Source organism: Lampris incognitus, chromosome 17, assembly GCF_029633865.1.
Source record: "Lampris incognitus isolate fLamInc1 chromosome 17, fLamInc1.hap2, whole genome shotgun sequence".
Lineage (NCBI taxonomy): Eukaryota > Metazoa > Chordata > Actinopteri > Lampriformes > Lampridae > Lampris > Lampris incognitus.
In genome coordinates, this window is record NC_079227.1 from 26,676,133 (window position 1) to 26,689,222 (window position 13,090).

A 13,090-nucleotide genomic window follows, 5' to 3' on the forward strand; every position below is an offset into this window, starting at 1 on the left:
TCTTGCTTGTGTTACAAGGCTATGATTTACATTATTGGATTCGGTCCCCGCGACTTGACGGAGCCTCCAGGGTGGGCGAGGTGGGAAGTGACACATTTGACGGGTCACTGGGGTCCACTTTGCTCAGATGATCAGTTTTAGCTTCGATTGTATGTTGTGAGGGAATAGCTCATTGCGTTCCCATTTCCGGATGCTTCTCTGCCTTACTCTTACCATTGTGAGCATTAATTTCATGCCTCAGTGGCGCTCTTTGGTTCTTCCTTCAGGATATATGTCCTCCGTCGAATGATGCTTACTCCATTAGAATCTTTGTTTTAATTAGATGGGCTGATGTACCGCAGTTTGTGAAGAATGAATTTGCCCTTTTAAAACGCTTCGGGCAATTTAAGCTAGCCTTTAAATTGGAGGAGGCAGCAACACTGGGGCGTGTCAATGTCCTCGCTCGCTATTTATCGACAGCCTCGCTCCACCAATGGCAGTGTTTGTGCAGCGTCACGTGTAAGGCATGGTCTCGCGGATGTGCCACCCTCGCCGTGGCCTCATGCTGAACTTTAATTACTGTGAGTGGTCCGGTGGAAACTAGACACCCGCTTGTTGTTGTAAGTACTCCTGTCACGATCTCAGCCCCCTGCTCTGCCGGATGGTGCTTCCTGTGTTTTTTGTGGAGTTGAACCAAAATCAACTTCCGTCCCCCGGAAATGTCAACAGGTCACAGTAGCGAGGATGAGCAGGGATGGCGGATTGTATTGTTGGAGGCAGAAATGCAGGTTTTACTGCCCTCGAGCCAGCCTTTGCCGTTATGGTCCACTCATCAGCCTTTATTGGCAGATGAAGCTGTAACAGAAAACTGCCTGACTGCAAACGGCACAGATATTCTGCTTACAAAAAACGGTGCCATTTGCAGCCGTCTTTATTGTTTGGACGTGCTTGTTTGTGTGAGTGAACAGCGAAAGCAAATGCCTCCATATTTCTGTGCCGACAGCCTTGTTGTTTGAGCAACAAAATAAAGTTTAGTGCGATGGGAGGGTGGTTTAAAGGGCTATCTGGCAGAGTAGAAAGTGGCTTAAATTGTCCTCATTGGTAACCAAAGGATTGTGGCCATGATATGTTTTTCTGTTTTCAAGGTCTTCCACGTCTCGTCAGCACAGGATTTCCGTCATCCCCGCCTTTCCTCTGCACCTAAAGCAGAGATGGCCAGTAACCGAATGTCGCTTGGTATGCTGTCTTTCTCCAGTTCAGTTGGTTACACAGGAGAGACTTCAGAAATGGCTGATTGTTGTTTATGTGATGCACATGCCGAGTTTATTGATTAATTTTTTTCTTCCTTGCTCCGCTCTTCCAAACAACACAGGGCTTGTAGGACAGTCCGGGGGCTGTCTGCACCGTGGCTGCAACACTGACAGCCGAGTAAAAGGTGCCCTGTGCAAGCCTCGCCAGCTTGTAGACCGTTTCAAAGTCTCTAGGGTTTCTCTTTTTGTCTTTTTCTCTCTCTAAAAGTCAGGATATACACCAATTTCAGAGGAGAGTCCCCCGCTCTGCCCGCTGTCTCAGTCTTACTTATCCCTCAGCGTATATAGCCCTCATTGCGGTGCGTAATGTCTTGTATTTGTCATGTGTTTTCTCGAGAGACTAAAAAGCTCGTCGTAACATCACTGTTCAGTATGCCAGTAAGAATTTCAGCCTGCTACGTCACCAATCAAGATTTCTGTGATTTGGCACTTGTTATCTCTGACACCGTCGTTGGGCGCCCGGCGACAAGTCATGAAGGACTTAACCATTTTGGCTGCGGTAATATGGATTAGGGTCACTCGGGTTTATTGACTTGCGCCGGGCAAAACCCTGTGTATAGCATTCCGGCACGTCTCGATCTCTGACACGGTCTCCTAATCTGCCTGTTGCACCTGCAGATAAGTGGAATTTGAGCTGTCACGCTCTGTAAACTGCACTAAATAATCAAAAAAATAGATCCACTTGCTGATTGGAGAGAAGACCTCCTCCTCCTCTGTCCCTGTGAGGACGGACACACATACGGAGGCATATACTCATACTTTTTCATGAGGTTTTAGCAGCGTTTTCACGCAAAGAGAAAACAATTAGGAAACGGGCTCTCGCTTTAAATGGGTTACTGTGAATGTCCAACCGAAAAAAGAAAGAAAAAAGAAGATTTAAAACACTCTCTAGGGATGTTTTAGTCCTTTTCTGTGATACGTCACAGCGTGTTCTCTGTCGAGATGCAGGCCTTGCCCAGCTGGTGCTTTGCTTTGACTAAGGAAAGAAAATGGTGTTTTGGGGGCAGCCAGGAGCTAATGCAATTATTCATTTGAAAAAACAAGAACAAAAAAAACAAACAAAAAGGAACTAGGATGGCGCGCTCGTTCTTTCCCCGTTTTCAGACTGCTACCATGGTCAGGTACAGTAATCATTATTGTGGTTATGGGGTTAGTTAAAACACTTGGGAAGCAGTTTGCAATTGCTATTTCCAGAAGGCTGTTGCTCTGGCGCGCTTAAATATGTCACCGGTAATACAGTCAGACAAGTTCTAACCCTGCTGCTAACAGCTTGCCTGCAATGGCACCGTTTGACTAGATGTGTTCACGTCACTGTTTTTTAAACAGATAACGCCAGAGATCTAACAAATTTTTCCTTTTCGTAGACCCAAAAATACAGGTGTGAGCTGCTACACCCATCTCTGCCTGGGCACAGCAGAGATGGGTAGCGGTAACAGCAATAGCTGGGACAGATGCCCTCTAAAACAAGAGTAAAAAGAAAACTCAGCCTTGACATCAGGACTTTTTTTTTTCTTCTTCACACAAACAAGATGTGTGCATTAACAACAATAGATGCACCGGAAATAATTGTCCGTGATGGAGAAGGCATGCAAAAGAGCGGAACTCAGCAGTCAGTGATTATGACTGACTCTGACCCGAGCGAGGCCAGACGCTGCTTTTCCTTCACCTAGATATCGCAGAAATACACAATGTAAGTGCATTGTCACTGTTCATTTTTGCATAATGACACTAGAGAGGCATGCGTTTGTCGACCAGCCTGACAATGTCTTCGCTTGCCGTTTATGCATAACACATTTATGCAAATCATAAAAGTAGCAGAATGACCCCTTTTGCATGATTAAAAAGCAAAAAAGTTGTTGAAATCCTACTACACATAACTCAGCATTATTTCTCTTGAGACAGCATTTAACAGGATGATGCTCGGTACCACGCCTGTTGCAGCAGAACTTGCATGTCTGGGTTTTTTGTCCCCCCCCTTTTTTTCCCCCTCCCCAATTGTACCAGTCCAATTACCCCACTCTCCCGAGCCATCACGGTCGCTGCTCCACCCTCTCTGCTGATCCGGGGAGGGCTGCAGACTACCACGTGCCTCCTCCGATACATGTGGATTCACCAGCCTCTTCTTTTCACCTGACAATGAGGAGTTTCGCCAGGGGGATGTAGCACGTGGGAGGATCACGCTATTCCCCCCAGTTCCCCCCACTGAACGGGTGCCCCGATCGACCAGAGGAGGCGCTAGTGCAGGAACCAGGACACATACACACATCCGGCTTCCCACCCGCAGCCATGGTCGGGTGTCTGTAGGGACGCCCGACCAAACCAGAGGTAACACGGGGATTCAATCCGGCGACCCCCCAGTTTGTAGGCAACGGAATAGACCGCTACGCTACCCGGACGCCCGTAGAACTTACACGTCTGTTTTCATGTATGGGAAACAAGAAAACAAGGCCTTTCTTGCACTGAGTTCAGTTTTTTTATTTCATTTTTTTTTTTAACCCGGTGAGGCTTTTCTAGTCCCAAAAATGGTACGATTTAGCGAAAGAGACATTCGTTTGCTCCCAAACTCAGTTACATTGCAGCTAATGCTGCTGAACAACTATGACTCACGTGGGTGCGAGCATAAGAAAAACGCTTCTGGCGAACACCCCCCTGCAGCCCAGGCGGGTAATTTGAGATACGCATGTCCTTTTTAAATGCATTTCTTCTTTAAGAGAGATGGACGGCTAGTCACAGAATTGAGGGGAGACTTAATATAACGCTGCCTGATTGCCTGTTCCCCCGGTCGGCCCTCGAATGACAGGTTAGACGGCACGGAGAGGTCTCTCTAATGAGTTATTTAATGCCATGGCAATGCATTTGAGCCACACAGAGAGGGAGGCCTCGGCTCAGCGTGTCTGCCATTACTGTTGAAGCCAGTGTTTCTGAAGTTATTTATAATCATATGGATGTCATTATGAATATAAGCTGTCCGTGTTGTTGAGATTTTTGATCTTTGCAGTCAGTAGGCAGTTAGACGGGGAACATTTGACTTCCAGTCCCGATTTTTCATGCTCCCTCGGGTGAGTGATATATCATTTTTCTCAGGCAGCTGTGCAGAATGCTAATTCATGTTTAATGTGCAGCGATAAATGGCAATGAATATCCATTTCCAGCGAGCGATACCTTGGTTTGAGTGCGTTCCATGTGGAAACTCACACATTACTCAGTGTACTCTGTCCTCCAGTTACTTTATGTAACGAGTCCGTTTCATCCCAGTGTGATAGATGGGGGACACATTTTTATTTTATTTTAATTTTTTTGTGGATCCCCCCCCTTTTTTTTTTTATATCCGTCCAATTCTACCTATCCAATTACCCCACTCTTCCGAGCCGTCCCGGTCACTGCTCCGCTTCTTCTGCCGATCCGGGGAGGGCTGCAGACTACCACCTGCCTCCTCCTATACATGTGGAGGCGCCAGCCGCTTCTTTTCACCTGACAGTGAGGAATTTCGCCGGGGGGACGTAGCACATGGGAGGATCACGCTATTCCCCCCAGTCCCCCCCCCCGAACAGGCAACCCGACCGACCCGAGGAGGCGATAGTGCAGCAACCAGGAAACATACCGACATCTGGCTTCCCACCCACAGACACGGCCAATTGTGTCTGTAGGGACGCCTGACCAAGCCAGAGGTAACACGGGGATTCGAACAGGCGATCGACTGTGTTGGCCACGCCACCAAGACACCCCGGGAGACAAATATTCGCTGTGCAAATAGAGCAAATCTGTCAAACGTTCAGTCTTCACCTGTTGAAATTACTCATTTCTTTGGATCGGTATTCCGCTGAAATAGCCTAGGCCTCAGGCTGCCCATTGACTTCAGCCCTGATGAAGGACACGGGCAGTCAATAAGCGCCAATGGCAAGAGGAGTCCAGATGAGAAGGAGCTTGTCATCAGCATCACCAGCGGTAGGCTAGTTACCAAGCTGCAATCCTGAAACTGTCTGGCCACACTTGGAGCGCTTTGATTACACGGTGTCGCACCGCTCATCTCTAAGATGGACTGGACCACGCGTTGTTTGCTTCATATTGAATTTCATTTCTGCAGGTTAAGATGTGTCTGGGTCTATCCACAGCTTTCGATCACTTTGCAAAAAAAATCTGAACATTGTCAAAAAAGAAAAAACAGCCCTCATGTTCATGCAAGTATACCATACTCAGTGGAACAGCCACTCAGTGTTTGTGTCAGACATACGTACAAGTGCACCATAAGAAAACTTGAACTCGCTATCATCATTTGAAATCCATTACTCTCACTGCACATTTTTTGTGGGGGGGTGAAAATGATAATAACAATTTCACTGCGAGAGGTGGGTTCATTTTCAGGCTAAACGTGAAGGCATAATTACATCTGACTTTGGCTTCGGTTGAGCACAGCAGGCTCTTGCCTTGAACTCGCTCATTCTTTTAGCTTCTCCTCCTCACTGAAGTTTCGCTCAGGCAAACTTTATAAGGGTTGGAAATTGGTCTTTTTTGGAGTGTGGCTCATTATCTTGGTGCCTGTCGCCGGGAGAGACTGGGGGGGGGGGGGGGGACTGTTGCCGCTGGGTTACCGAGGCCCCGGCTGGAGGTAAATGACATTACTTGGGCAGCGAAGCAAGCGCTCTCCGTTCGTCCTCTTATCAGCTCTCCCCCGAGCTGTAAGAATACGGGCGGTGGCGGGGGACACTATCAGCAGTGGTGAGGAAGAGCGATGACTCACTCCCCCACGCCGGCCTTATCTCATGCTGCACGTGAGGAAGACCAGGTTACAGGTATTCCCGATGACAACCCCATGGGCAGGACACATGCAACGTGTATGTGTGAGAAGGGGATGTTTTCCCATGCGTGCACACTACCGAGAGTTATCCCTGAACGTTACACTCCTCCTTTTTTTGGAAAAGTGTCCCACAGCCATCGAAGACTTTGTTTTTCAACCTCGAGCTCAGCTGACCTTTGTAGTGATGCTGTAAAGCATGGCTGGACGCTGGTCCAGCTCCACGTACAAAGAAGGGCTCGAGGATAAACTTGACGCGGACGCTGCGGAGGCATTGTTATTAAAGACGCCCCCGTTTCTTTCAACTCAACACACTGCTCTCGTCTTTCATGCTTCCGTTACTGCCAAGCCATATTACTCCACAGCTAGGTAGGGACACCATTTTCTGATAATATAATCCCGTCTCCGGTCTGGCCCAGGTATCTCACGTAGCCGTATCTCTTCCCAGGAAACGAGCTGCGATGTGCAGCCTCATGGTTTCAGGGCTGAGAGCATCTCCACACCTCCCTCTTATCACTCCGTCAATGTTGTGACTCGGTGTATTGGGCGGATGGGTAGGATGGAGCCATAGTGGAGCGTTGCTCTGCTGTGAATTACGGAAGTGCAAGAGGAAGTCAGTCTGACTCCAAAATGACGTTAACCCTTCTCAGGCTGAGTATTGCTCAATTTTTGGTGAACCGCTTAATCAACTGAAAGTGATTTCCAGAGTGTCAGCAGTGTGTGTATGCGTCAAGCATGTGCGTCAAGCGTGTGTGTATGCGTCAAGCATGTGCGTCGAGCGTGTGTGTATGCGTCAGGCGTGTGTGTATGCGTACAACCTCCTTCGTATCTACTAATGCTGCCGTTGACATTTACTGGAGAAATCTTTAATGGACTTTTTTTGGGGGGATTCTTTTTAACCCCTTTTTCTCCCCAATTGTATCCGGCAAATTACCCCACTCTTCCGAACCGTCCCGGTCGCTGCTCCACCCCCTCTGCCGATCCGGGGAGGGCTGCAGACCACCACATGCTCCCTCCGATAAATGTGGAGTCGCCAGCCACTTCTTTTCACCTGACAGTGAGGAGTTTCGCCAGGGGGACGTAGCGCGTGGGAGGATCACACTAACCCCCCCAGTTCCCCCTCTCCCCCAGAACAGGTGCCCCGATCGACCAGAGGAGGCGCTAGTGCAGCGACAAGGACGCATACCCACATCCGGCTTCCCACCTGCAGACACGGCTAATTGTGTCTGTGGGGATGCCTGACCAAGCCGGAGGTAGCGGGGATTCGAACCGGCGATCCCCGTGTTGGTAGGCAACAGTATAGACCGCCAGGCCACTTAATGGACTTATTTATAAACGTACCATGTTATGATTAAGGCTTGTTTGTAAGTAAAACGAATGTGTTGCTCTTTTTTTCCTTTTTGGTAACCGCACAGTTTAAACTGATTTCTGCACGTTTAGCTAGTAAATTTGTCACCATCGCCACATCTTCCTCGTTTTTTTTGTTCTACAAGGCACCAAACTCTTCTTTCAATTATTTTGTTTTGTTCTCGTACATCTGGAAGTCGTAATGCCAGCACAATTTAAATTGCACAAACATCTAAGTGCTGCTCCACACAGCTATCAAATCACTTTATGGCCCTCGTCAAACAACATCTACTTACTTTTGACAAGGCACAGGCGTAATGCTGTCTGCAACCAAGAGGTAGGCTTTTGCTCCGCAAGAGACCGCATGGGCTCCAGGTGTAAAGCGTATGCGTAAGTGGAAATAAATAGAAACTTAATTGGCCGTCTTCGTGTCCAGCTCCGGTTACGACCTGGTCCAGAGTAGACATGTAAATGCAAGTCAGCACTTGAAGAGGATGTGACTAACATTGTTAAGCACCACTCTCTGTCACAGCATTGCATCTGTTAAAACTCCAGGGACTTAGATGCCACTAGAGATGCCTCTCTGGTGTGACTCAGACAACACACGTACAGTATTCATGCTGTTCACTTATGGCTCTGAAGCCAGCGTTGCGTCGAAAATTGTGGGTGGGCACAATGGATTATTTGAAGCATTTCAAAGGAGGCGCTACTTCAGCTTCAGCTCGGGGTGAACAGGATGGGAAAACTGTGGCAATGTTGACAGCACGTATTCTTAACAAACCTTCCCCCCCCTTTCTTACGTCAGGAAGACGTCAGTGGATGAGGTGGGCTGCTCCCAGGAACCCAGCATGGATGAAAGCCCTGGGTTGCTCCTCCGTCTCACGCACTCCTGTCTCACATCACCTCCCAGCGTCTGAGCCGCAGACAGCTGCGGCCGCTGGCCACTCGCACCATGACACAGATGGACTACAAATACAGTCTGCTGGGCTCTTCAGTGGACGACTACCGGAAGAGGCCACTGCTGCTGCAGGTGGACGACACTCCAATGAACCTTTTTGCGGTCTTGGAGGTGAAGCGGGATTTGCCGAGGCGCTGGAGCACCCTTGGCTGCCTCCGCAAGGTCAAGCTCTACAGCATCTTGTTCGGCCTGGTCATCATGTTTCTCATCATGGCGTCATACGTCCTAACGGGGGACAAGAAAGGCCTCCTGCTCACACCATCCCCTTACCACTTCAGCAGTCTGGTCAGCCCAGGGCCCTTTCCCTTCAACCTTTCCTCTGCCAAGGACTACGCCCACATCAAACAGGTTGTGAAGACCATCGCATCCAAGGTAGAGTTCAGCGGCAGTCGGCAGCTTCCGGACCCCAAGGCACTGGTGAACAGCGAGCCGCATGTGAGTAGCCAAGCCCTAAATCTATATTACAGCTACAGCATTTTGTAATGTCAATTTCTGTTGAAAAAAAGGACCTACAAAAAAGTAGAATTCATGTTTTTCTCTTTTTAAAAGAGCTCCCTGTTAAGCTTCTCTCAGCCGATCTATTTTTCTGATGATGTCATCAGACAACACTCATTTACATATAGCTTATCAGATCAAACCATCAGCATGTGAAACCCCACCCACCCGGGCTGGTACTAGTGACTCAAATGTCAACTCATGAATATTAATGAGGACTAGACCACACCCCCACAGTTCTTGAGATAATTCAGAACAGTTATGGATAAACATATAAAAAAATAAAATTCATTAACCTATAAAGAAATTGTTGCTGAATGTTTTATTTTGCCTTCATTAAGGTTTTTAAGTATGAATCATTAAATCGGTTAGTAAACAGATTTTATTTCAGTCTGACTTTAATTGTACAACATGGGGATGTTGGGGCACCAAATTGTCTGCCAGAAAATACTTTTTAATGTGATCCATTGGGCTAATGAATAATACCGCAGTATTCAGTTGATATCTCCATATTCCAATTGACAGTGCATTAAAACAGAACAACATAAAGTTGAAAAAGTTTGAAAGGGCGATTCAATTCACTAATCTTGCCTCCAGGTTATGCTCATCAGGTTCAGCACCGCTACACTGATATAATTCCCCCGTCATTGAAATTTCCAATTTCATTTATGTAGAGATAAGACTGGGCTGAAAACCTTGTAAAACAATTCATGTTACACCAGCTAATTGCATACGGGCCAGCCTAATGTTGTCCAGTCTCACGAGTTACATGAGGGATTTAAAGCTCAAAGTCATCTCGCAGTCATCCCGCTGACTGGCCCTGTGGCTTCCTTCCAGCTGCCTATCTTACCTCGAGGCCCGGTTCAATTAATTGTTAATCCTAATGATTATAGCTTCTGCAAGGGCTATTTGCGACACACCTAATTTCTTATTGAATGAGCTAATGAATGAGAATGTGGCTTCGGGACAATCGATAACACATCTCCATATAGATCTGGTGGTAATTGTCCCTTGACTGGCTCTGTCTCCGAGGCAGTGTGTGAGCCGTTGTGTAACAGGGGGGACTTGTGGTGTTTTATCTGCTAAAACAGTGTTTAAAATGTTAAGGGGGACATGAATGTAGGATGTGTCAGGGATGCCCCCCCCACACACACACACACACCTCAGAGACCTGTAGGTGAATCAGACTCCAGACTTCATGCAAATTGAGTATTGCATGCCTTGTCTGCGTGCATGTCTTGGTGCATCTCTTTTAAAAAAAAATTAATTCTGGACATACACACATTATGCATTAACTCATTCATTTACGGTCTAGTGAACGTACACTTGGCTCCCACCCAGACAATGTTTACCTATACTTGACACAACAGTCCCATCCCCCCCCAAAAAAGTTTCAAACAAATCTCGACTCTGAAATTAATGTGAGAACAGAGAAGAACCAGTTTATCTTTCATTATGTATGCACATCAACATAAGCAATAAAAAGGGCTCAAAAGGTTCACAGCAGGCTTTTGACTCAATTCCTCTGTAATGGCTTTATTTTATCTGGAAAGTAAAGACGGTGACTCAACAGACTTTTGGAGCTTTAACCGCCTGATATTTAAAAAAAAAAATTTTTTTTTTACTTTGCAGATGTTTTCTGTTATCCCTCGCAAATTCCTTCCCGGTGTCAAGAACCCATGCTGGTATGAGGAGTACACTGGGAATATCACTTCAGATCCTTACAGGACAAATTTGTACGCGCGCTACTCCAGGCGCTTCCGAACCGTGTTCGAGTACCTGAGGAGCACTTTCCGAGAACACTTGTTTCACCGCGACGGGAAACTTTATCGCATGCGGTGCCTGCCTTACTTCTACATCATTGGCCAGCCAAAGTGCGGCACAACAGACCTGTATGACAGACTGAGACTGCATCCAGATGTCCGCTTCACCACTTTCAAAGAGCCACATTGGTGGACCCGCAAGAGGTTTGGTGAGTTTGAAAAATTCCCCTTGTTCATCCATAGATACTCACTTGGAAATATATTTCTGATAGCACACTATAATGAGTGCCTAAGAGCATAAACAGTGTTGAATGTGACCCTCTGAATTATATGACTGGAGCCATGCTAGGCCAGTGGGCAATAGAAATAAAGAAATAAGCACCCAGCACCAGCAATTTCAAACGGCGGCTAACCTCAGATGTTGGGTTGGTATATCTGTAGCATCAGTATCATCAAATTTGCTTCCCCCAGGTGGTAATCTGTGGTTATCGGGAGAGGCCACTGTGAGGCCTATTGCAGGCTGCAATTGAAATGCTGGTCTGAACGTCAGATAGCATCGGAAAAGAGATTTCTGATGTTCAAATTGGGAGAGGGAGGACCTTTATGTATTCTTGACATTTTTTTTTTGTGTCCTTCTGAAACTGGCGTTCTGAAGCGTACACTGCAGCGATAGGCCAGGCGTGCTTTGGCACGAAAATGGGCAGAGTTTCAAGGGGGGTCTGCAAATCCTATTCTGTTCCTTCTTCACACATCTACTTTGGAAAAAGTATGAATGACTTTGCGGTCCGACGTGGTCTGAGATGTTTTATGAACTAGTTCGTTTGAAGCACGGGGAGACCTTAAATTGACTCAGATATGTGAGGGAATTTTTCAAAGGGTAGGAGGTATCCGGATAGGTGTTGAATACCAACCCCACACTCAGCCAAGACCGTAAATGTCAGAGACAATACCTTGACTTGACTTACAACTGACTTGACTTACCAGTTTAATTAAAAAACAGGTTTGAGGGAATCATAAAGAACACCAAAAAGAACGGCAAACAAAGACCCTAGCTTACCCTTAAACTAACTAGACTCATCAATGTGACTCGATTAAGCATTCTCTGTGCGGTCCAACCTGCCAGATTTTAAATATTCATCAACCATGTTACGGTGTGAAGGGCAATAAACCTCAAGCTAATTTTCTACCTTAGAGTTGTTAGCTCCGAATTTGCAGCTCTAGTTATTCTGGCTGCATTCACCATTTTTGAATGCTAATCGTCACGATTTTATTCCCTGTAAATGTGCCCCCCCCATAATTAGCTTCCTTAGCAACCTCTCCATGTGGCAACGGCGCTCATTAACAGTTCATCTACTGCACATGTGTTGTAGAGGGATGTACTTCACCATAAGTGACATGGTTTTGCCGCTGTGGTAAAAGCCACGTGGGAAAAAAGGATATAGACTATACGGTCTCTGAAAACTCTTGGCTCAGTGAGTCCACACATTTGTTTTTGTTGCACTTCTCCAGAAACACTCGTGTTGAAGGGAAATCTCTTAAGATACATTTCTCCCCCCATATCTCCAGCTCAGCATTTAACACTTGTTTACAGCCCTTCACTTTCTTCCTGTTCAGATACAATGTGTTTAATTTTCTCATTCAAAAGCAAAACAACAAATCATTCCATTATGTTTAAGGTGTAACACATCTTTCATTCAGACTGATAAAGGATTTCTTTTTGGGACCCCCCCCCCCCATTTCTCCCCAATTGTACCTGCCCAATTACCCCACTCTTCTGAGCCATCCCGGTCGCTGCTCCACCCCCTTTGCCGATCCGGGGAGGGCTGCAGACTACCACATGCCTCCTCCGACACGTGTCACCAGCCGCTCCTTTTCACCTTACAGTGAGGGGTTTCACCAGGGGGATGTAGCGCGTGGGAAGATCACACTATCCCCCCCCCCCCAGTCCCCCCCACCCCGAACAGGTGCCCCGACCGACCGGAGGAGGCACTAGTGCAGCCACCAGGACACATACCCACATACAGCTTCCCACCCGCAGACATGGCCAGTTGTGTCTGTAGGGACGCCCAACCAAGCCGGAGGTAACGTGGGGGTTCAAACTGGCGATCCCCATGTTGGTAGGAATAGACCACCACGCCACCTGGACGCCCCTAAAGGAAATGTTTTAACCTACACTTTTCCCACCTTGGCCTTCACGGATGTACTCGGAGATCATTCGTGAGGGACTGGTGTTCTGATCATTTATGCTACCTTGTTGAGAAGGGCTCCCGTAGCGCGAACCGATAGCAGTCTGCCCCTCCCCCCAAGCTCGCCTAACCATGTGCAAAGCTGCTAAACAGCACATCTGGATAGGTAGCTCATATCGACAGGACACCGGCGCTTTCTTTCTTCCCCGCAAATTATCGGTTTGTTTCAAATGAGTGTTATCAGAATCGCACAGCCTGCC

The 13,090-nt window shown here is 47.2% G+C and overlaps 1 protein-coding gene across 4 annotated transcripts in view; it reads left to right on the forward strand.

Moving 5' to 3' along the window:
* The window catches only part of LOC130127673 (carbohydrate sulfotransferase 15-like), a 43,971-nt gene that overhangs the window by 13,328 nt on the left and 17,553 nt on the right, over positions 1 to 13,090 (forward strand). For 2 of the 4 annotated variants that reach the window (XM_056297382.1, XM_056297385.1), the window contains exons 2-3: positions 8,234 to 8,821; positions 10,514 to 10,853. In XM_056297382.1, the coding sequence (XP_056153357.1) occupies positions 8,381 to 8,821; positions 10,514 to 10,853 (781 nt within the window). In that variant the 5' untranslated portion in view covers positions 8,234 to 8,380. Of the gene's footprint in view, positions 1 to 2,866; positions 2,980 to 8,233; positions 8,822 to 10,513; positions 10,854 to 13,090 lie in introns of those variants that run through there. The other 2 variants (XM_056297383.1, XM_056297384.1) reach the window with 2 other exon arrangements.